Consider the following 24,967-nt stretch of genomic DNA (forward strand, 5'->3'; position numbering starts at 1 on the left):
CGTCACAGACAGCTCCGTCACAGACAGCTCCGTCACAGACAGCTCCGTCACAGACAGCTGCGTCACAGACAGCTGCGTCACAGACAGCTCCGTCACAGACAGCTCCGTCACAGACAGCTGCATCACAGATAGCTGCGTCACAGACAGCTCTGTCACAGACAGCTCTGTCATAGACAGCTGCGTCACAGACAGCTGCATCACAGACAATTCCATCACAGACAGCTCCATGACAGACAGCTGCATCACAGACAGCTGCATCACAGACAGCTCCATCAAAGACAGCTGCATCACAGACAGCTCCGTCACAGACAGCTCCGTCACAGATAGCTCCGTCACAGACAGCTCCATCACAGACAGCTCCATCACAGACGGCTGCATCACAGACGGGTGCTTCACAGGCAGCAGCATCACAGACAGCTGCATCACACACAGCTGCATCATAGGCAGCTGCATCACACGCAGCTGCGTCACAGACAGCTCCGTCACAGACAGCTGCGTCACAGACAGCTGCATCACAGACAATTCCATCACAGACAATTTCATCACAGACAGCTCCGTCACAGGCAGCTGCATACAGACAGCTGCGTCACAGACAGCTGTGTCACAGACAGCTCCATCACAGACAGCTGCATCACAGACAATTCCATCACAGACAGCTCCGTCACAGGCAGCTGCGTCACAGGCAGCTGCATCACAGACAGCTGTGTCACAGACAGCTGCATACAGACAGCTGTGTCACAGACAGCTGTGTCACAGACAGCTCCATCACAGAAGGCTTTGACACTGCTATTAAGCTCACCTTCAAATTGGAGGTGATGACCTTTACAATCAGAGTCTTTCAGGGTGGAAGAGGCGAGTAGGATGATGAGACGTGACATTCATTTGCTTTGTTGGCTTTGGCGGTGAAAATGGGCCAAAAGTCAAGCAGCTAAAAGAAGACCATCAAACCAGTTCTCCCCAGTTCTCCCCTGAGCTTCCTGAGGAAACCTGCTCTGTGAAACCTGCAGACTGCCTTCTGTCCTGACTTCTGGAGTCAAAGACAATAAATTTCTGTGCTTTAAGCCACTGATAGTTACCAGGGGTGCTAGGAGAAGAATGCCCAGTTAATCCCAGCTAGAGCAAACACTGAAAGGAAGGAGGCAGTGTACACACAGCCAGGTCTGACTGTGGCGTGCATCCTCTTCACTCTGAGAATGGTGGGAGCTGGCGGTCCACGCACCGCACCACAGCAGGTCACGGCAGAGTGGGTGCAAGGCACAGCCACCCTAGCCATTTCAGTGAGCTCCATGTTCAGTGAGGAACCCTGCTCAGAAGATAAGGTGGGGAGTGACTGAGACAGACAGCTTCTGGCCTCTACAGGTGTACACGCATCACACGCGCCAAGAAGAAAAGCAGAAGAAAGAGGAGGAGGAAAACTGGGACTCTTGCACACGGTAGATGGAACTGTGAAATGATCTTCTTGCCATGGGAAACAAACACAAGTTGCTCAAAACAGCAGCTCACCAAGGTATAGACAGCAAGGTATATACTTAGAGGAATTAAAAAGGATCTGACAGGCATGTAAGCGCCAGTATAGCTTTCTTCATGGTAAGCAAGAACTGGAAAGAACCAGTCCAGGAAAGAGTAGAAAATCAAGTATGGTTATTTATACACACAAAGAGCCATCCAGCCATGATGGGAAACCACACTGGCACACAGTGCAACCATCATGAACCTTAAGAGAAGCTGTGGTGACAACTGTGAGCCAGACATAAAGGTCAGATGCTACACAGCCATGTTTGTATGAAATACATAACGAATCAAGACAAACAGAAAATGAGCATAGTGGGGGTTCCAGGGAGAGGATGCAAGGTTTGGGGTGATGGAGAAGGTGTGAATGCTGATGTGTGCACACATGATGACTGGACCCAGTCACGCCAAGGTGTACTGACAAACTGTCTAATGGCATGCTTTACCTTTTACGTATGTTTTGCTAAAATAAAACACTATCAACAGGGACAGAGCTTTAAAAGCCATTCTCAGAAGACGGGAAGGGATAATGAACATGTTGGGGTTGACAGCACAAGGTCAGTGAAGGTCACCGCTGACCTACTTACAGCCTCTTCAGATAGAACTGGAAAGCATAGAATCAAAGCAGTGTGCCAGCCACACAGTAGGTGCTCACTCACCCTGAATTCTAAATGGAGTTGCATCTTCAGGAATAGATCCTGGGGATGGAAAGAATTAGCAAGATGAAGTCATCTCTGGCCAGCACACCACAAAGCCTAATGCCAGGCAAATGCGGCCTTAAAGTCAAAAGGAGTCTATGGCAGAGGGTAAATTTTAATTACCAACCCACCAAGCCTCGGGCTGCTGCTGGCAGAGATGAGGAACAGATGGGGGGGGGGGGCTTTAGAAGAGAGGCTGCTAGCCGTCCATGAGTCCACTGAGGAGAAGTCTTGTTAAATTAGCTTCATTTCCTCATTGATGGAATAACTAGGTTAGTAAATTGAGAGACTGCTGTAGACATTACATTTCTTGATTTCAGCAAAACGTTAGGCTGTTGTTCATTAAGCAGATCCCGGTGGATAGAATGGAAGGAGGGCTGAGACGGTAGAGCCTGAGATTGGACAATGGCTACAGCTGCTGTCCGATTCCTCAGCCAGAGGGGAATGGGGTAGGATAGGGTGTGTGGGAGCGTGGTTCCCTCCCCCCTCCCCCCCCCCGTGTAGAGCAGAGAATGTCTGGTACAGGTGGGGACCGAGGTATGATTGATCTGTCAGCCGGAAGTGCTGGGCCTGGTTCACTGAGATTTAACTTATCAAGAATAAATGTGATTTAGATTGACTATCATTTAGGGTACAGCAGAGATGTCATGTAAAAAGGCTCTCAGCACTAAGATGGCCAGAATGTAGACTTAAGCACAGTGTAGGCTAAGTTAACTTGCCCTGGTGGAAAGCTAACCCTGAGACATGCATGGCTTCTGTACCCAATTACAGTCACACGGTGAGTGTCATGAGTGTCATTTCCTACTTAGGATGGTAGGATTGCAACAGCGTGGCTTCTTAGTGGTTGGCTCCCTGGAAGAAGCCACATGTGCCTGGATGCACCTGTAGGATTCTGCTTGTTTTTTCTTTTTCATGGTCCTTAGTCTGTTCTGGACTTTGTTTTGATCACCTTGTTCTTATGTGTTTACTTAAACTTTGTTTTTCTCAATCCTTGATCATTGACTAATCATTTTTGAAGATGGGAGTAAGAGTGCTTGTATGATAAACACGAGAGCCTGGGTCAGTCCCTGGGACCCATGTAAAACTCATGTATGGTTACTCCTAGCTACCCTCCCAGTGCTGTCGGGGAGAGACCTCAGTAACTGGCACCTACTCAAGCAGAGGGCCTCTGGTTCTGTGAGAAACCCTTTATCCCTCAAGGGAATAAAGCCAAGATTGCTAATGACATTTGACATCTTCTTTTCTTGGCATATACATTCTATGCTCACATGCACGCACGCACGCACACATGCACACACACACACACACACACACACACACAGAGAGAGAGAGAGAAAGGGGCCTCAGTGGAGATCTTTCTCACTCTTTCCCGTGACATGCTATCTTACAATGTAGAGCTTTCTACTCCCGCCACTCCCTTCAATAGAGGAAATACGTTATACAGCCAGGTGATGGCGTTGAAATTTCACCTCCCTTTTTCTAGCTAGCAGCGTTTTGACTACATGCATGCAGTGGTGAATGTGTACAGCCTCTTCAGCGGGTCCTGCTGGCACCTGTTCCATGTGGGTCTTAGAGAACGCATCCATGAACAAAACAACAGTCCTGATTCCAAGAGTCAGAGACAGAGAGAGAGATGATGGATGAGCTGGTTCATGCAGGAATTACAGGAGAGAAAAGCTGAAGGCACAGAGTGGTGAGCAGGAGAACATGGAGCTATGCCGAGGACCTGCGGAAGTCACACAGTGGAGGTGTGCAGGCTGTAAGGGAATCAGCCCTGTGACACTCCAGGAGGATGGAGGACCAAACATCCAGGGTGTATTTGAGGAACTGCAGGAAAGACATTGAGGAAGGGCAGAGTGAGAAAGGAGACAGGAAGAGGGGCTGAACCCTGAGCAACTGGGGGCATCTGTATACTTACAGAGCTGGCAACACAGTCACTCGGACCAACCACAAGTGAAGGACAAAGCATTGTGGGACACTTAGGGTAACTTTTGTAGAAAACTGCAGAATGGATGCATACGGTCTCTTTAAAATTCACCTTGATGCAAAGTTAAAAAATGACTCAAGGTTGTAAAAGGCCATCCACAAACAGGGTGGCAGCCCCTTGTGGAGAAAGAGAGGTGTCCAGCTGCCCTGTGCTATGCGACCTGAACATCCTGGGGTCGGTTGGTGGGTTGCCAAGAGGAGCCTCCAGTCATCGCTAGTTCCAGTCTTCCCCAAGAGTGTGCTGTGCACCAGGGGAGAAAGCTGAACACATGTCTGCCATCAGGCATAGATGCACTGGGATAGCATGCTCACAGAGCCTTCAAGGAGCTTCTTAAAGTAAGCTGACAGGAAGACTGGAGCTGAAATGACACTGTGACTTCTTCTTTTGGACCAGAAATGTTTAGAGAGAAAGGGACAGCAGGGTCAGAAGGACAGGAAGAGCTGGCCTGTGACCTCTTCACCCATAATCCCTCAGACTAATATCGTTCGAGTTAGAGGAAATGGCACATTTCAAGAGCTATACTCGATCGATCAAACCACCTCAAAGCAGACAGGCGCTGTCACCCTTCTTGATGGAACAAGAGCATGTGCAGGTTTATTCTACTTAACTCTTCTCGGAGTTTAGTGTTCATGACTGGACAGGGTCTCACTGTCACACGGGGCCTGTGCGTGCTGTCCTCAGTGAAGTCCAGGGGACAGTAAGTGAGCTCCAGCCTAGAGGGCCCTCCAGAAGTTCCCCCTGCACTACCCAGGCTCCCTGGGTGCTGTTTCCCCACGTCCACCTCCAGTGCTAGTGAGAGAGGAAAGACCCTTGCTGACAGGCTGTGGCCAGAATGCAGGTGGCTGCGGGATCAACCCCACATGCACTAGGCTTACAATAATTAAATTTTAAAAAAAGCAAGAATTGTATTTTTTTAACTTATTTTTTTATTTAGCACATAGGTCCTCTGAATGTGGTGAGGACAGGATGCCTACAATCCCATTGCTTGAATGACTTAAGGCAGGAAGATCATCATGCCCCACGCCCCCACCAGCTTGTTTTTAAAACTCCCTAAACATGCAACCAAGTTCAGAAGCCTGACACAGAGATGCATGCCTACTTGCCAGGGTGAGGTAGGAGGAGGAGGATTGTTGGAGGCAGCTTGGGCAACATAGCAGGACCCTGTCCCCAAATGAACACTAGCCTTCCCTGTGGGGTGTGTGTGTGTGTGTATGAATGTGAGTGACTGTGAGTGAGTGTGTGTGTATGAATGTGAGTGAGTATGTGTGTGTATGAATGTGAGTGTATAAGTATACATGTAGGTGAATAAGTGTGACTTGTGTGAATGTGTGTGTTAATGAGTGTGACTGTGTATGAGTGTGTGAGTGTGACTATCTGAGTATGAGTGTGTGACTATGAGTGTATATGAGTGAGTGTGAGTGTGACTGTGTGAGTATGAGTATGACTGAGTGTGTATGACTGTGTATGAGTGTGACTGTGAGTATGAGTGTGAGTGAGTGTGACTGTATGTGAGTATGTGTGAATGTGACTATATGTGAGTATGAGTAAGAGTGTGTGAGTGAGTGTGACTGGGTATATGAGTGAGTGTGAGTGAGTGAGTGTGCTGTCTCTGTATCTGTCTCTGGCCTGCAGGTCCTTCCTGGTTGCTCTTCTCAGCTAGAAATTTACAGGAAGTAAGAAAAGTCAGAGGAAAGGGTTAGAGTTGGGAATCAGTTCCCTCTGAGCCATAATCTTCCTTCCCGGAGGGGAGCCGTTTGTTGTTTGCGTAGCCCTGCTCTATGTCCTTCCACTAGGAGGGTCAGTTTGTACACCCCAGGCTGACTCCAAACTCAAAATCTCCCTCTTCACCCTTTCAAGTGCCAGGATCCTAGGTGATGGTGAGGGGATATTCATTCTCCACTTGGTATCTGGATGGCTGGGAGCCAAGGGAGGCTTGACTTTACTACGGCCAGTGAAATTGCTTTGGAGGAAAAAAATATTCTTACTTCCGGCCAGCAGCTTCAGGCCAGAGCCACACTCATCCAGGCTCCAGTGCTGTCCTGCAAGCGCTGCTGGCTTCCTCGGAAACTTCCTAACTTCTCTCTAACTTCTGCAATCTGCACTTGTGGGCCCCCTATTCATATGCTAACCTCCCAAACCCCAGACCGCTGGATGTGAGCTCCTTTGGAAATGGAGTCATTGCTGGTGTAATTGGGTAAACTGAGATCATATGGATTAGAACTCGAAATGATCCTCTTGCCTCAGCCTAAAAAATGCTGAGACTACAGTTTATTTTTGTAGTCCTTACTGGGCAAGTATAGCCAGAAACCATGCATACAGGGGGTGGAAACAGACCCGGGCATCCATAACTGAGTGTTGGCATGTCCAGCTCTGTGTGGGTGGGGGCAGCCTTCCAGCCAAGTAAGTGGAATGCCGGTGGCAGCGGGTAGTGGAGGGCAGAGGGCAGCACTGGTTGATCCCAATCTCTTTTTTTTAAGTTCTTTGTCTTCTTTCCCTCCCCTTGGGCCACTCCCTCCACTAGCCAGACCTTTCCATTGTAAACTGATGGTGTCCACCCTTACCCTTAGGCCACTACCTTCAGTCTAGTGTGGATGTTCCTCCCTGTGCTCAACTGCTTGCCTGTCTCGGAATGCTGCCTCTGTTGTTCTGTGTCAACCTGTCTCCCACCTAACACTAAACTCTGCAGGGATAGGGCTCTTGCCTGTATCAGATCCCCAATGCTTAGTGAGGTGTCTGGCATTGAAGGTGTGCTTAGAAGGTATCTATGGAGGGGAGGGTTGGGGGAGAATAGAGGATTGTGTAGCTTGTTTTTCAGAAATCTCCTGCCCCCCTAATTATATGGGGGGGGGCTAATTAAAAGGCAAGATAAGCTTCAGCTCGCTAGCATGTAATAAGAGCCTGGCCTGTGGCAGGAGTTATTAGGAGTGTGGGGTGTGTCAGTCTGGAACCGGTGGGCTACTTAGCACAGGTCTTCAGTGAGCCAGTCTACTCAAACTGGACCAGCTGGCTTTTAGTCCCTGGGTTCCTGAGGTCCTTGTAGCTCAACATTCCGAGTTTTTCATCTAGATTCAGTATTCTTGCCTGCTAGAATCCCGTGCCCCTCTATAGCCTGACCCAGGTACCAAAAGCTTACACCAGGCTAGCTCTGCCTGCCACAGGCTGGCTTCCAGCACCCTTTTCTCAGGGCTTCTCTTTTCTGCCAATTCCCCACACAGAGACGGTCTCTATTCCATTTCTGGGTGGAAGGGAACATCCTTTGTGAAGAATGTTCTTGGAAGCCCCACAGATTTTGGCTTTGCCATTATACTCAGATGCAGCTCGTCCAACCAGAGGGGGCTGGGATATTCTGAAGGAGGGACTCTGCCCCCAGTAGCTGGCAAGTGTGTAAATAGTGAGTGTGTAAATAGGGCATACAAGAACATTTTCTTTCTGTTGTTGCATTCAACACTCATTATGTAGTCGCCAGCTTCGGGCTCAAGAGAAAGCAGTCAGGCCTTTCTTCTCCCTGCTTTTTATTGAGCTTTATAAGAAGAGGAAGGAGCTGGCGTGGGAACGGTGGTGTAAGCAGGGCAGGGAAGAGTGGGGTTTCCAGATACTGTGCTGGTCTTTTGACCCCTAATGTCACTCTTCCACGCTTTGTGTCTCGTCTGGGTACAACAAGCATAGTATGCACACACAGGAAGAATACAACCAAACTCTGGCTGTATCCGTTTTCTGGGCTGCCTTACAAAGTGCCCAGAGCTGGGTGGTTAAAACAACACAGAAGGTTTCTGTTATCTCTGGAGTCTTGGCTTGCGGAACCATGTTCTCCCTGAAGGCTCTAGGGAGAACTATCCCTTCCCTCCTTCACCATCAGTGGCTGGCAGCAGCCTGAGACATCTTGGCCCTTAGCAGCATCACTCCCATCCCTGTCTCATAGTCACATGATCGCTTCCTCTGTGAGTATCTAAGTGTCTACAGATCAGTCTTTCCTTGTAAAGACATCACACATCCTGGACTCGACCCACTTTAATGTATCATTCCATCCTAAAGTCCTTGTTGCCACCCAAGGCTGTCTCCACAGTAATGGCGGCTGGGATTTGCCCAGGGTACCACCATCGCCAGTGGTTTCTCTCACTTCTCAGGTGTGGAAAGAGTGAGTTTGGAACATGTTTCTGCACATGTCCAGTTCTCGCTATGGACCCTGAACTGCGCTTAGACGCCCCTGAACTGCCCCATTGTTACAAGTGTAATATTTGTTTCTTTTACTCCATTAAGCTGCTTGATCATTTTTATTATCTTTGTGGGATATTTCTGCTATTATGGAATAAGGGTGAAATTTCTCAAGACCAACAGACTCCTCAGGGAGCAGGAAATGGAACAAGAAGATAGGGTTTTTGGCATCAACAGAACACGTGAAGACCCTGGGTGGCGTTCTACAGGGCCGCCACTGCTGGACTGAGGGTGTGAGAGCAGATTCTGAGAAAAAAGTGTATCCACGAAACATCTGTGCTTACAAGTGGCAAGATTCCCTGAGTGGCTGCGCTTTCCCGAGAGCATAGAAGCCGTCCTCTGTGGACAAGAAACTCGGGTCTGCTGAGCTGCTGGGCGAGCTCCGAGCCTTCTGAAGGTTTTAGAAAATGTGGTATTGTCCAGAGGCAGCGTGCCCCAGCCCTGGGGAGCTCTTCCTTAACTGTTTTATGTTTTCCTCTGGCAGATGTTGGCATGGAAATGCAACCTTTGGTTCCGCACAGGTCCCTTTCCCTGGGGTTAATGCCACTTTTGATGTCCTCATCTTTTATGAAAGCTTTCTGGCCGGCTCAGCTTCAGTGAAGTGTTAGATGTCACCAGTGAGAGAGTTGGTGTGAGCTTTCTGCATAGCTGTGCTGAGAAGGTAGCATTTGCGTTTGGAGGCAAGGCCATGCGTGGGTGTGGTCAGTTTCGACAGCCCGTTAGAAATAGTACGTGGTTGTCTTATGCTGTTCATGACTGCCAGTGCCCAATTTAATTTTCTCAGGAAGAGCAGATGCCCTTGAAGGAAGCAAACAAATTGGATTTTCTTCTGAGGCATCTCCATTGTGATAGACGGCTCCTTAGAGCACAGCAAAGCTGTAAATTCCCATGGGTCCCTCTGGTTCTAAACAGGACCAACCTAACAGTTGCCTGTGTAGGAAGAAGTCTTGTTCTTCACTTGTTGCTGCTTGCTTCTTCTGGCTAAGGTCTGCAGTCTCTGCTGTAAGCCAGATCGACTTCAGGACATATGGAAGACTTGTTCCCAGTAGTTCCAGTGGCAACCTTGGTGATGTTGTCCACCATGGGGGACTCTGCCTCAGCTTCCTTCTCTGGCCCTGTCAAGATCAGAATCCATGGGAAGGCTGAGCCCAGAAATGGCAAGAAAGAACTCCTCCCTCCCTCCTTCCCTCCCTCTCCCCTCAAGATTGGCCAAGGAGAAAACCACCCTAGTGGGGCTGTTGGGAAATAGTCCATGTTCCTGGTTGCTAAACTTGGCTCACATAACACAGCAACACAAGTTTCTGAATGGGGCTCATGGCGTCAACATGGCCTGGTCCTAATAGTAAGGACCACCCAAGTGTACCCACAGTTTGTAGAACAATCTGGCCCATTTACTGACAGGCGCCTTTGTGGTTGAAAGGCTGGAGGAGACTTGGGTTGCACTTGGCATTGACAGTCTCTCATTTTCTTGCTCTATTAAAGATGTCCAAACACATTTGGTGTGTGAGAAAGAGAGACTGAGTAATGGGAGAGATGAAGCAACAGTCAGGTGGTGAGGTTCGGCCAACACTCTCTTTCCACCATATTTCAGGGACATTGATGATGACTGGCTCAGGGTATGGCAAGAGTAACAAGGAGGGTGGCAGGGGCAGTGGAGCTAGGGAGAACCTCCATCTATCCGGAAAGGTCCAGACTGAGCAGAACAGACTATGGAGCCTCTGTGGCTCCAGCAGCTCTGATAATAGTGGAAGTTGTGATCCATCAAGGTGACTGACCTTCAGGCCAGACTAGAAAGCTACTATGGAACGCCTGGGTAAAGGCAGGCTTTTTGGTATCCAGGAAGCCCATGGGTAAGCCCATGGATAAGTGCCTGATCATGGATAAGTGGCAGATCTTTCTAGTAAGTTAGAGAGATGAATTTGCAGCAAGAAAGAGGTCAGGTTCAAATGTATGGGCTTCCACACTTACTGGTGTGTCACCTTCTACGAGTCCTTCATAGCTCATACCTTACTGCTACAGCATTTATAATCTAGCACATAATCAGTCTTTTAGCCTTTATGTGTCTGTGTAAGTAAATACGCACACGCACACACATACACATACACACACCATGTCAGAAGTTCTGTCTCTGGGCAGGTAGGATACTGATGAATCTGACTCAGGCCTTTCAGGTCCTGAAGGCTCACTCAGGATGGAACACTGATGGGAACGAGGTCGCATGGCTAATGCTCTCTGTGTGTTACATCATTTGGGTCATGTGTTTGCTCCTTCAGCTGTCCCCAGCATTGCCCTTTTGCTTCTTAGCAGCACTGAGGTCTGGAAAGGTTGTGAACACAAGTAGTCTGTTGCTAAGACAGCTCCACCCGAGAAGCTAGTCTACACTGAAAATCATTCTTATTTAATGTGTTATGTCTGCCAGGTAGCAGCCCAGGGGTTCTTCTAGAATGAACTCATTTTCCCTTCCAGCTTCCCAATAAGATCACCATTAATTTTACTTCATTCATTCATTTGTTCATTAATTCTCTTCTTATTTTGTTTCTTCAAACAGATGCCATGTAGCCCAGACTGGTCTCAGACTTGTTGCATAGCCAAGGCTGGGCTTGAATGCCTGATCCTCCTGCCTCTTCCTCCAAGTACTGAGTGCTTCTATGCCTGACTCAGCACCATTTTTAGATGGGGGAAATTGAGGCTCAGAAGAGTAAGATAAGGAGAGAAAGCTGATGTGGGAAGCTGGGAATCATTTGGTCCTGTTTGTCCCAGTGAATAGGAACTACTATGGGACCCATAGATATCGAAAGCCGTGGGTTTCTGAGTGCTTGGGTCTCAAGGTAGAGGGTGCACATCTGTAGAGTGATGACTCCTTAGCCTTGTCCTCTAGAAGAAGAGACTCATGACCAAGAGCCTGTTCCCACCAGTTCACTCCCACTTACCTGGAAGGGTGACTTCCAAGTTAGGTTTTAAAGACTCAGTGAGAGTTTCCCAAGTGTGCCAGAGCAGGCCGTCACAGGCTGAAGACATATAGCATGTTTAAGACATGGGATAAAAGTAGCTTTTTTCAATCGGTGGAGCACTGCAGGTACTTTAGCATGCAGACATGATGAGGCACATGGGAAAATGCTGTGTCACTGATGCTTGAGAGTCAGGGCCTGTAGTGTGGCCCTGGCTTGCCATGCCAGCGACCAGACTTCATCCCAGGGCTGTGGGCAACTGAATATCATAGTTTCAAAGCAAGGTTAAGATCCCCAGTGGCCGCTGCACTCGGTAGTGGCATTTTCCCGGCCTGTGACACTGTAATGTTGAAGGAAATTTGCAAAGTAAATAAACTCCATATGTGAACTGAGTTGACCTCATGCCAAGAAGAATGCTTTTCAATTTCTTCCACTTCACTCATTTCGTCATTTTTTTCCACCACCAATTCCCTTTGGCAAAAGTTATTCTCAGATGGCAGAATAAGTACTTTGGAAGGGTTTTGTTTTTTGTTTTTAATGTTTTTTTTTCAAGTGGCTTTGATTGCATAAGAGCATCGTGTAGAACTGTTCCCAGTAGATTCTTTATAGCACGGATGACTGCTAAGACTGATTATATAAGTGTTCCCTAATCTGTCCTTAGAACCTAACATGTTACCAGAGTATGAAAGACTCATGATGATAATGGTCTCAACATCCTCTGGCTCCTGGATGTAGGCACTGCTGCCCCAGCATCATTTACTAAAAGGCAGAAGTCAGTTCTCGATGTGGTACTGGCCACTTGGCCTACGCTGGCTACCCAAGATTCAGGGTGGTCTGCTCTGGCTTGTGTGCACAGCCCACAGCCTAGCCAGCCCCTCTCACGGATGGCCGGTCTCGCACGTGTTGATATTTGGGTGAGAGAAGCAGCACACTTGTGCTGCACTAAGGCTTGGGTTTTGCAAGAAGAGCAGAATGCCATCTGTCAGAGGAGGAGGAGGCGGGACTATGCAAATACTGCTGTGAATGCCATGAATGCTTAATTTGCTCTAGAACTTATTTTAAGTTTGTTTTATTTTTTTTTTTTAATTTGGAGTCTTTGCATTTAGTTAGTTGTTTGTTTTTTTGTTTTTTGTTTTTACTTTGTAGAATAGTCCTTATCAGTGGCAGAAGATCCTTCTGTAGTATATTTTCCGTGCTGCCGTATCGAGACAGTACCCAAGTCGGGTATGTATATGCATGCATGCTTTACCGTTCTCTGGGCAAAAAGCTCAGGCGCCCTTGTGCAGTGTGACTTGCCTTTCTTTGTTCATGAATCTGCCTAGATCTGATGTTATAAATTCAGTGTCTGGTTTGGGGGTGTGTGTTCTACTTTCTTTTCAGCCAGAAAACTTCCTTGGTTGTGTGTGTGTGTGTGTGTGTGTGTGTGTGTGTGCAAGCTTGCCATCCTCTGCTTTCTAAATGTGTGTTTTGTCATTTGTCCAACACTATAAATCAAGAAAAATAATAAGGTCCACCATATGCTATTGGATCTCTCTGACTATTGGAAACAGGTAGGTCAGGTAAGAACCAAATCCTGTGACTGCACTGGACTCTGTGTCTTGGCCTCCGTTGGAGACTGATGGGAGAGCTGGAGCTGCTCCCATAGGGCAAACATGGCACAGCAAAGTGGCAGCAGGTACTAATGTACATAATTTGGGGCGTGTCAGGTTCCTGTCTCTGGATCAACCAACCCCGCCTTTGACTTTGAGCAGGAAGTAATAGTAGAGGGTCGAGACTTAACTCTTTCCTTACCATCTGCAGCCTCTTTGGTTTCCTCGGTATTATCTAGACTAATCCCCGCTACACTGTCTCCAGCACCTGTCAGCATGGCGCTGCTGGTATCTTGGGTAGGGCACCATGCAGCAGGTGTCAGGTACATCTCTGGCACTGACCCTAGACTCTGTTCCCAAGGGCTGAAGTTGCTCTGTAGTCATGGTGACAACAGACACCATAGACCGCAGCCCCTGAGGAGGGCAATGTGGCCCAGGTGCTGGTTCATGACGTATCTTCCCTGCACTGTCCCCACACACTGTCCTCAGGCTCCCCTGCTGACCTTTTCTTTCCTGTGCACTGTGGACGGGTCATTCATGTCCTGATCCCCTCAGCTGGCTCTTTCTCCATGTGAGTTCCACGAGAGCAGCTGCTGGTTAGGTGTCTGCTTTGGAGAACACAGCAAGTCTTGGCCCTTTTTATCCGCACCCTTAGAACATCCTTGCAAAGTAGGTGTTCTTAAAAAAAAAAGTACCAGCAGCTCTTATAGCTTGGGGGTTTACAGCCCATGTGGTGCAGCCGTGGGGCTGGCTTATAGCCCATACAGGGCAGCTGTGGGGCTGGAGGATGTTCCAGAGAAGTTTTCTTTTACCTGTCTAACCTGCCTCGGCCACAACTGTGGCTGTATCAGAAGGGAAAACAGCAAATCCCAGAGCAGCCTAGCTCTCCTGCAGCCCTGAGGAATTCTGCATCTGCAGCAAGGGTCCTTTACAGGCACAGCCTCTTCTGGCCATGGCCTGAAACGGTACTGTGCAGCAGCCTCTTCTCTGGACTTCTTTGCTGACCTTTCTGGTTGATGCATCCTTTCCCCTGCTCCATCTAGTTGTTTTTTTTGTTTGTGGGTATATATATATATATATATATATATATATATATATATATATATATATATTTAATTACTTACCACATGACCCTGTACTGGGGATGCAGGAGGAGAACTTATCCTCCTGAATTTACTCTATGGAGATGAAGACACATCAGTTTACATACAAAACTACTCACCAGTTTTAATAGATGCTGAAGATGGTCCAACAGTGACTACTGCCTTCTCCGGCTTCTGTAAGATAATTTGACCGTACATTTCACCTTTGAAGTGTTCATGCTCGGTTCATTCCAAAGGGTTAATTTCCACATGTGGTTACCCCTTACCACCATACCATTTTATAGATAATCTCTGCGAGAGCAGCAGTCCCAGACAAGAAAGGGGATGGGAAGCCAGTTATGTGGTTCCCACCTTCTTGAAGGTGCCCCCTCCCATGCAGACAGGCCACACGAGTTCCACGTTGGGGAAATCCTTTCAGGATATGGAACATTGATGCTGTCTGCTTTCCAGAGGGCAACTGGGGCTCACGGGCGCTTGTGGACCCTAGGTTCCCAGCAGGGGACTCGGCATGCTGAGAGGTAAGTGGGGCCCACTAGTCAGGACCCCATTTTTCTGGCAGCAAAAATGGAGAGGCAGTGTAGAGAACCTCGAGGATTTGTGCTTCTCACAAGGATGTCTGAATGGAGATAATCCAAACCGGCTCACTGTGTCTCCATGTGGCCTTCTCCATTTTTAGATATCTCAGGGAAATACAAGCTGGCAGGCAGCTGGTGCTGGAGACAGCATCTGTCCAAGCATGGTGTCCCTGATGTTAGGAAGGCCTGCCTCTTATGCCACCTGTGGATCTTGCTGTTCTGTCTGTGGCACAGAATGGGGACATGGGTAGAGCTTCTACATCTTACACTGAGCAGATTCGAGCCCACCACTTCTCCAAGGTTTAGAGGCAAGGATACTAAGGGGCCCAACCATGAATTCTATAACCAAAGAACACAGTCAGTTTCTCTGTAAGGCCTCACTGCGTAACCAGCCTGTGATCTGTAACAGATTCTACATTCTCCCAAAGTCCTGGAGAAACTCTGAGCGTGATACCAAATACTGCATTCAAGTGGCTGGGGGTGCTCTGTGCTCTTGACAGTTTAATAAGCCTGCATCCTGTTTATAAATACTAGTCCATTTGCTGTAATTATCCACTGATAGCTACAATTCTTTCATTAATGGGAAATAGCTGTGCTCAGATAATACAGCTATATCAATAAACATATCTAAGGAAATAAGCATGTCTGTGTAGTACAATAGTATTTATTAATAAACACTGATGTTATATAATACATTTCCACTGCGGAACATGCCTCCTTTTGCCCCAGATGTTCTTCCTGTGACACAGCTCCATCTGTCATAGGAGTTCAAGGGTGGAAGCCTTCAGAGGTCAGATAATCTGTCCTTTCTGCTATGTATCCAGAGTGGTCACGGTTGTGCAGGGGTGGTGTGGGCTTGGATCTCAGCCCCAGAACTCCAAGCCCTCCCTTCTGGGACCGATGTTGCCTTTGTGCTTATGTGTGTGGAACAGGCCTCATGGGCCCGATTCTTCCAGATCGTTAATTGCAAACAAACACAGCAACAAAGGGGTAGTCCTGTATGGTTCTGGTTCTCACAAGCAGATCATAAAAACAGGAAGCTGAACAGTTCCTCTGCATGTACTTGAACCTCCTCTGCAGGTCAAGCATCTATCAGATAGGTAGCCTTGTCTTCTGGGTGTGTTTTCTATCTTCTCTTGCATCAAGGCAGCTTTCCAACTCCACTTTTCATTCTCTTGGCTTACCCTGCCTCACCTCCTGCTATGTGTTTGGTGTTTTTACCTGAAGTGAATACTGCTTTTGGTCTCAGTTGAGCAATGGCGAGAGATTGTCAGATCAGCATTAGAAGAGGTTGTGCATCCGTTTTCCACTGTTTTTGCTCTCGGTCCTTCATAGCCCGCAGTGTGCACAAAGCCTTGAAGAGGAACATTCTACTGCCCCTGAATCTTCATCAGGATCATTTGCTGTGGAAACTACGTGGCCCCACCCACCTCTCCAAGTTCTTTCCCATCTCTCCTCATCCCCTGTATTTCAAGCCCTACTACTGCAGAGAAGAATTCATTCCTGTTCTAGGAATCTCGAGAGTACCTACAGGCACTGTTCAAGGCGGTGGGTACGACCATAAAAATGTCTTGCTTTCTCATAGAAACTAGACGCCAACCTAACTATCAAACGAACAGTTGAGTCCTAAGTAGTCACCCCACTTAGGGCAAGTGGAGCCCAGAAGGAACTGAGAGAATTCAGACAGATGGGTAGAGGAGAACTCTCCAGGGCAGATGTACTGTACTAGACGTCTGAGCCCCTAGAGACATAGAAATGTTTGAGACTCTGTGAACTTTGTATAAGTCAACTTCTAGCATAGCTAATGACCCTGCTACCTGGAGAGACTTCAGTCGGGTCCAAGCTGGAATCCTGCTTCTGAGCAGGTATTCAACCCTGGTTAGGGAGAATTCTGAAATGAGCTTTGCCAGGCATCCAGGTCATGGGGTGTCCCCAGCTCTCACAGGACCACAGCTCAGCTGTCCACCTCCATTCTTTATGGTTTCTACTGGGGATGCTCAGCTCATGTCTCCAAAGCCACTGTGGGCTCTAGGCCTTGTTCCCATCCTTGTCTGCCCTGATGGGGTATAAGCTATGAATCTGTTGAATAAAGATTTTGCAAGTGAGACATATAGCTCATATTCCCAGTCAGTGGCTTTAAGAGCTCACACCTGAAAAATTATCCTTCACGGATAATTTTAAAGTCAGATTTCAAGACAGGGTGGGTTTTGGCAGTTTTCGGGTCTGGGGCTCAATCCACGTGGGCTTGAGAGCAATGTGAGATATACTTAAGAGTGCATGCCAGCTGGCTGCTGGGTTTGTGCTCAGCTGATGTTAGAGTGGTCTCCAAGGTGACCTTCAGAACTTCTAACAAAAGGGGATGACCCTGGTTATTTGAAACTTGCCCCAAAGTTCAGACTGCCTTGATGTATAGAGAAAGCTTTCTGAGGGAAGGGTCTATTTTCTTATGATTTTCAGAGGTTGTAGCTAGGGTTTGTGAGCTAATGTAGGAGAACTACAATCAGAGAATTGTGCAAGGGCAGTGGAGCAGTTTCCTAGTGCCTTCCAGGTGTGTGTGCCTGTTCCTTCCAAGGACTGGGCCAGTTGGTGCTCCTGGTGTCACTTTGCTTGAGGGGGTTGAGACTCCGTGGGACTAAGCAACCTCAGCTGAGGAGAGAGAGAGGACAGAGGGTGGTGGGGCTGCATGGGCCTGTGTTCACAGCCAGGACAGCTCAGCCCCAGCCACGATTCCCTTCTCAGCCTCCCCTTTAGGCTAGGACTTGTTGGTTCAAGAATTTATGGTATTTATGGGTGTAGCCCAGGGGTCACTTCTCAGGACTTTGGTGGCCAAGTTGTTGGATGATAGTTTTCAGGAGGCTGTGAGGGTAGCTCATCTACTCTAGGGCATTAAATTCTCCAAGAGTAACTCCAGGTAGCTGTGGGCAGACACCCCCTTACACACACACACACACACACACACACACACACATACACATTCCATACTGAAGGTGAACCCAGGGCCTAACTCATGATGGGCAAGTTCTCTATCACAGAGGACACAACTGCAGTCTTGATTATTTATTCATTTTTATTTTAAGATAAGGCCTTTCTGAATTGCCCAGGCTGGCCTCAAACTCACAATGCTCCCGAGTAATGAGAATGACAGGTGTGTGCCTCCATGCCTGCCTGCCCTGGACGTAATCTTAAATGAAAAATAATGTCCCTATCTGAGTATCTTTGTCTTTAGTCTGAGAAGGTCTGCGAGAAGAGGAAAAGTGACTGTTTCCTGGTGCTGTGCTGAAGTGTTACCCACTTAATCGTCTCAGCACCTTCCCCACAGGCCCGGGTTGGATGCCTGCCTCCTCCTCTAGTATTGGAAAGGGACTCGGGGACTTGTAAGTATTTGATCCAAGGTCTAGAGCCTGTGTGTGAAACCACTGGCTCTTTTGGGGTATCCACTATTTCTGGGAGAGAATGTTTGTTCACAGCACAGGACGTGTCATCTCTTTCCCCATGGGTGACAGGACTTTTGAAATAGAATTTTTTTTTCCTTTCAACTTATTTTTAGTCATGTATAGGGGTTGCCTGTGGATGTAAGTCCCTGCAGAGGCCAGAGGCACCAGGTCCCCTAGAGCTGGGCTTACAGGTAGTTGGGAGCTAACATAGCAGAACCTTGGGAGTGGGACAAAACTCAGGTTCTTTGCAAGAACAGTGTTTTTAACTATTGAGCTCTCTCTCCAGTCTCCACAAAGATTTCCTAACCACTCCATAGTTGCCTGCATATACCATTTCAGAAATTTTTTCCATTAATATTTTTGATAGCTCCTCTTTTCTGGACTTTTATGTTAGAAATTCAGGGTCTTGCCTACTACAGGACACCCATGTACCATGCCCTACAGTGCCTCTGTAGCCCAGGACTATACAGGGTAGCAATAGAAACTCAGTGTCCTGAGCTGCAAATACTAGAATCCCTTTCATGGTCAGGGTTGTGGGAAGCATTGGAGACCTCACAGACTCTCCAGGAAAAAACAAAAGCAGCCCAGGCACCAAGAATAGCCCAGTGGGAGGCAGTGCAGCTAGGGCGGACACATGCCACACCCCCAGGGACCTCTCACATAGAAATGCTACCATTCCCATGGGACCCCCAGGCATGCTAAGAATGCCTAGCTTGCCCAGGTGTGACTCATTTCCACCATCACTCAGCCTAGCAGAACCTAGGCCACCTCTGGGCAGCTGGGAAATGTAGGTTTTGGTCTTCCTGGAGCCACAGTGAAGACACCGAACCTGGGGAGGCCAGTGAAGCACTCCAGCCATTGCCCCCACATCATCTCAGAAAGAGTCCCTGAGACAAGGACCTACGAGTCTCCATCCCATGCCTGTGTTACCCTTAAAAGCAATTGTGAATCAGACCCCACAGTTCACAGTTAACCCACGGAGGGATTAAACCCCGTGGAGCTATGCCCCTGGCTCTGAGCTCAGCAGCAGGCAGTCCTGCCTGTCCATCCATCCATCCACAGCCTGAGGTCTGAGGTGCTGTCAGGGACCACTGGCCCCCACCCCGCTCCCTCAGTCCTTCCTGTGACACTGATGCAGGCCTCTTTTCACAGCTCAAATCTGTGGTTTCTCTGTGACTCTTCTGAGAGCCCTTGTGCTCTTCTTGTCTTCTTTCCTGGGCCCAGGAACCCCCAAGGACACCCCCATTTCATCCACCTAGGCCCCCCTACTCAAAATACCAACCTCACCATGTCACATGAACCTTGGTGGGGGTGGTCATAGTTAAGCCATAATGTTGTTCTTTCTCTCGCTAAACACCTTGGTCCTTGCTTTACCTTTTGTAGTCCAGAGTCTATATAGACAACGTTCTTCTGTCTAGCACCATCTGTCCCCATGGCATGTCAGACACAGCAGATGCCTGTAGGTTCCTTGTCTGGTTTTCCCTGCTTAGGGGATTTTCATCTGAAACACTGTTCTGTCCCTCCTTGATCCAAGCCTAGTTTGAATGAAATCGGCTTCTGCAAACTGCTTCCTTAGGGCCTTCCCCAGCCCCTAATACTTCTCCAAGGCTTGCTAAGACTGTCTGATACTTTCCCTGAGGCCAGTGGTAATACTTGTAGCTTGTGTTTTAACTTATTTTAACTTCTGAGTATAGACCGTGCCTCGGTCTTCAAAGGAGCCCCAGCACTCTGTGTAGAACACAGTGAACACTCCACTTCCATACACAGATAAATAGATGGATGGCTGACATGTTTTTCAGGGCTTCATTTCTAGGCTCTGTGGAGGAAACAGCACTGCTGTCCCAGATGCAGACGGGCAGTGTGCCGTGTTGAGAGCAGATGCGCTGTGGAGCCCTTGACCTGGCACTGGCCCCTTGGCATCTCCAGAGAAGTGGAGGAGCTGGACAGATGGCCATACAAAGGAACCACCAGTGGGCCATGGGGCTCTGCCCCCTCCAAGTGGGAACAAGAAACTACAGGGACAGAGGGCCTCAAGCTACATACAGCTGTGTCTGGTGAACCCCAGCTAGGCCCATCCTTTATGCTTAGTATTCAGAATCCACAGTCTGGGCATACTGCATTCGGCCTCACTGGTATGGCAAGAGACTTGTGCTGTGCATTCAAGCCTGTTGCTAAGGTCACAGGGCTCCTGCTACCTTTTCCTAGGCACCATTGGTGTCCCCTGGCCTTTGTCAGAGTTGGTTGCCTGCCATCTCTGAAGCAGATCAAAAGACAAGTAGTGCACGGATGAGCACACTTCCCTTTGGTTGTACCCTGCTTCTGTTTAAAGCAGGGGCTTTTGGGGTGGGACCTGGCTGAGTTAGAACAGGGCAGTTTCCGAGGCCAGTGCTGTGGAGAGGTGGTGTTTCATCCTGGGGTGAGGTGAAGTACCTACCTTGGTTGTCCTGCTAGCACCCTTCCCAGCCACCCTCTGGTCCTTCCTGCTCAGCTGTGTAGAGGCCAGCACAGCATCTGTAAGCACAAGCATTTGAAATGTGGGATGTACTGACCTGCCTGGGTTGAGGACGGCTGTAGCTCTGCACGTTTTTTTTCAAACTACCCAGGTGTGAGGCTGCAGTTCAACAGATAGTTACAGAGGGGTCGCCTCACACAGCAGCCTGTTGGCTTAGTGAACAAAATCCTTCTGAGGACGTGGAAGCGCTTCCCAAACTCAAAGCCACTGCTACTTCCCGAGTGGCCCTGAGGTCACCTGTAAAGGATGTTTGATGTGGTGAGCTCAACAAAGGCTTAGAGAGCTGGGAGGGCCTTAGGGACATAGTGTTAGCTGTCACCTTCTCACCTCAAAGCTCCTTGCTGTTCTTGAAACAGGTTTCCTAAAAGAGGTTAGCCACAAACTGCTCCAGAGAGGATGTGAACAGGAAGCCCACTCCTCCCTTACATTTAACTTAGGCACAGCCCAGTCCTTAACCGTCAGTGGGTACCTGAAGTGAGGCAGGGGATTGGCCATGGGAGGGAGCTGACAGTCAGGCAGGTCCTGTTGACCTTAGCCTGTCTACTCATCTTTATCAGTGGCCATCATGTCCACCTCAGGGAACCTCTTAGTGAGATGGCTGAGGGCGCTGTGTGATACTGCAGTACCTCGGCAGCAGGTCTGTTTCTGTGCAGTCTCAGATAGGATCCACCTGGTCCAAAGTGAGGCCACAAGCAATGTGATTCAACAAATACTATGGTTTCATCTTCAGATTTTCCTAATTCTTTAATTTTTTTTCCTCTTGATGGAACATGGTGTTAAAGCCAGTTTAGGAAATACATAAAAATAAAGTCAAATTAGCAAGCCAAACCTCCTCAATAAAGCCAATGCTAACATTTTGGTCCTTTTTCTTCCAGTCTTTCCTTTTTCCTCTAGTCCTTCACCCTATAGAACATGGGGGGTGGGGGGCCAGACCCCACCTTCCTCAGCATGCTGGTGGAGCGCAGTAACGGGGAAGGAGGACAGGTGTGGCCCATCTCTTCCCCGATGACTAACATCAAACCTCATTTCTGTGAGCACTCTTTCGGGGCCTGTAGCTGTACCATTCTCAGGAGAGTTTACACCAGGTTCTCGTCCTTCAGAGAATACTCATGCACATAACTCTTGGCTGTCACCCTTCTACGTAGATCTGCAGTCAGGCTTGGAGACTCTCGGCATAGAAAAAGAAAGACTTGCAAGCGACTGCCCGGACTCTTCCTCACTAAGTAAACAGTGGCGTGTGCCTCTACCTGAGACCCCCTCTCTTCTCACCCTCCAGCCCTTACCCTGAACCCCTGAGCTTTGGTACCCCAACCATGGAACCAGGAGTGGAACACCTGGTACAGAGGATTTATGGAGTTAGAGAAATGGAAGACATGGTGAAAACTAGAATGGCCCAGGAGAAAGGCTTAGCATCCAGAGAAGGAAAAGGTGATCTGTGGGGGAGGTAGAATAATACAAATTGACCTTTAACTGTTGGCTAAGCTCAGTCCCAAGCCAGGAAGCCGAGAGAGACTCACACCCTCAGTGCCTTGTACAACTTCTTGGCTTCTGCTCAGACAAGACAGAGCTCTGGCTCACACAGACGATGAAAGGCTGTAGTGTGGCTGGGCTGCCCTTGTAACACTGCAGCTGGCTCCATGCGGCCAGTCCACTAGTGAGAGGTGGTAGGCAGCGTGTTAAGGGTTGCTCCCCAGCATTGTCTCTGTGCCTAAAGGAATTGGCACCTGTGTAATACACAGACGTCAGCTCGTGATTATGCCTAGGTGTCTGACCAGAAGAAAGTGAGAACGGCGGGGTGGGGAATTTACAGTTTGGAGGTCTTGTAAAGACAGAGAAGCTAGATGATTCTGGCAAAAATAAATAAATTAAAAAATAAAGTTTCTGTGATCTGTTGGATGGGCGCAGACCCATTTGTCTGATGCTCCCTAGTTGATAGCCACTGGGTTCACTTTCTGCAAACACAGCAGGCTCGGATTGCTCAGTGGAGTGTAAGGTGCCTTTGGGGGTGTGTTCCTGAATTGTCAACAGCTTCCACATAGTGTTTGTGTCCTTGGCTTTTGGCATGAGGCAATCAGATGAGGTCATCTGCTTGAGTCCATTTCCTGACCGCTGATCATTTTGAGACACAGAACAATTTCTATTCTTAGAGAACCTTCGAGCCTGATGCGCCCTGCCTGGTCTCGGGCCCATCCCCTTCCTCCCCACCCACTCACCCCAGAAACATCTCTTTCGTTGTAAAAAATTACACACTCATAAACCATGCTGGGTTTTGTTTTTTTTTCCCTCACATCAAACATATTCCCACACAGACTGATTCTGGAATGATCTCATGGGTGAATCATGCCATTATCCGGCTGTTTATGAGAGCTGCCTTTAGACAAAGATTTTGGTGTAAGCTCTATTAAGACCCCTTCATTGTCTGCCAGCCGCCCTTCTGGGGATGACTTACCTATGAAGTGCTGAGTCTGAAGGGCCAAGCTTTCTCAGCTAAAGCCTGCTTTGTTTTCACTGTTGTTCCTGTCAGCTGTGGCCTTGTTCACTGACTTTGAACTTCACTGGTTTAAACTAACTCTGTCTCCATGCCAGCTAGGGGAACTGACCCAAGATGTCCACTGCACTTGAAGGAGCTATGTGTGAGCACTGTGACTGGACAAATACTAGAATACTATGAAAAGGGAAAAGGATATTTTCGTTTATGGTTTTAGAAGTTTCTGTGAGTGGGGGATCGTTCATGCCAGTGTGAAGACCTAAGTGTAATCCCTGGCACTTGCATGGAGAGCTAGGAGCCATGGTGAACAGACAAGTGGATCCTGTGGGCCTCGAGACAGTGAACCTAGCTTATTAGGCAAACTCCAGGCCTATGAAAACAAGATGAACAGCTCCTGAGGAAGAACACGAGTTGTCCCGTGTTTTCTGCACACACACACACACACACACACACACACACACACGCCTACACAGACATTTTCAGCCTGTGTTCCACTCACCTGTGGTTCTCGATTTTACCTTCTAACCTAAGGCCACCCAGGACCTTGTCCTTAAGGACTCCATCACTTCTCAGTGGTCTACGAGGCTGGGGAGCAAGCCTTTAGCACATAGTCTTTGGGGACAGTCTAGATCCAACCACAGCAGGCTACAAGCAGGGCTCCTTAACTGTGTTCTCTGCCTTGGAGTTCCCTCCGTGTGTGATCTCTTAATTAAGGCTCGTTCCCAACTGGCATTTCCTTTCCTAATTCAGTTTTCAGAGATCTGCTTTCTTTTTAAAGGGTCTAGAAATCCTATTAATGTTTAATTAGCTCTTAAATTATTTACACATCCACACGATTGAGTCATTGTTGTCCCTTAAAGAGCAAGTGCCGGGTGGTGCTCCCTGCCAGGTTCCCTGAGCCTGAGCTGAGGGCACAGCACTGTAGTTAGAGGTCAGGAAACCTAACCAGTACCTAACTGGATCGATCACACAGCCATTCTCTCAGCTGCTTCCAGGTGTAAGTATTTAACTGTATATTTTTTAAAAGTATTATTGTATGGAGTATGTGCATGATATGGGGGTGCACATAGTGGGGGTTAGAGGATAACTTTGTGGGGGTGATTCTCTCCTGCTTTTTTGAGTGTTCTAGGGATTACACTTAGCTCAGATGGTTTGAACATCCAGCACCTATACACACTGGCTCACAGTCATATTTTTTAGAGCAAATATTGATTCACTGAATCACTGTGTGTGTGTGTGTTGCCTTCCAAGGAAGAGACTCTGAAATTTTATCTGACAGGGAGTTCTATTTTCCCACCGAGATAATTCTGTACATTAATGATAACCAGATGAGCCCTTTACAAAAGATGAATTCGAGAGTTGGCTGTGCAGTGGTTAACAGGGAGTAGGTAACCTTTGAGGATGTAATGATCTAGTTGACACAACAGTAGCGAGATGTGATGTGTTTGCTTTATACTGTAGCAGCAGAGCCTAGGACAGGGTCCAGGGGCTTTCCTCCTGTGTGCTCACCGGACTCGGGGTCCTGGCACACCCCGAGTGTGAAGGATGTCCCATAGTGAACCAACCTGTTTTTCTCGAGGCTATATCTACTACTTGTCTGTCTTCCTCAAGCACACTTTCATCTCCATAGTGTCATCCCTCTCACCTTGCCTTGGCTCCTCCTTGGTCCCTACTGAGCCCTTCCCTTTCCCCCACTGACTGGTTCAAATGCTGGTCTCTGCATTTGCAAACTGAGAATTATGAGTGGGGAAGTCAGTCTAAGTTGCCCTGCCAGCCAGAGCTGGGACAACAGGAATAGAACCTGAAGTTGCCCATGGCGTTTCCCCGGTGTTTTAGCTCTGGCTTCTTTGAAAGTAGGATGTTCTCCTACCACCTAAGAAACCATGTTTGTCCTTGGACAAAAGTACTGAAT

At 48.2% G+C, this 24,967-nt stretch overlaps 1 protein-coding gene across 1 annotated transcript in view; it reads left to right on the forward strand.

The window, feature by feature from the left end:
- Positions 1-24,967, forward strand: part of Cables1 (Cdk5 and Abl enzyme substrate 1) — a 110,444-nt gene that overhangs the window by 58,748 nt on the left and 26,729 nt on the right. The window contains exon 4 of the mRNA XM_021214423.2: positions 12,501-12,578. Within this exon, the coding sequence (XP_021070082.1) occupies positions 12,501-12,578 (78 nt within the window). The remainder of the gene's footprint in view (positions 1-12,500; positions 12,579-24,967) is intronic.

Source organism: Mus pahari, chromosome 15, assembly GCF_900095145.1.
Source record: "Mus pahari chromosome 15, PAHARI_EIJ_v1.1, whole genome shotgun sequence".
Taxonomy (NCBI): domain Eukaryota; kingdom Metazoa; phylum Chordata; class Mammalia; order Rodentia; family Muridae; genus Mus; species Mus pahari.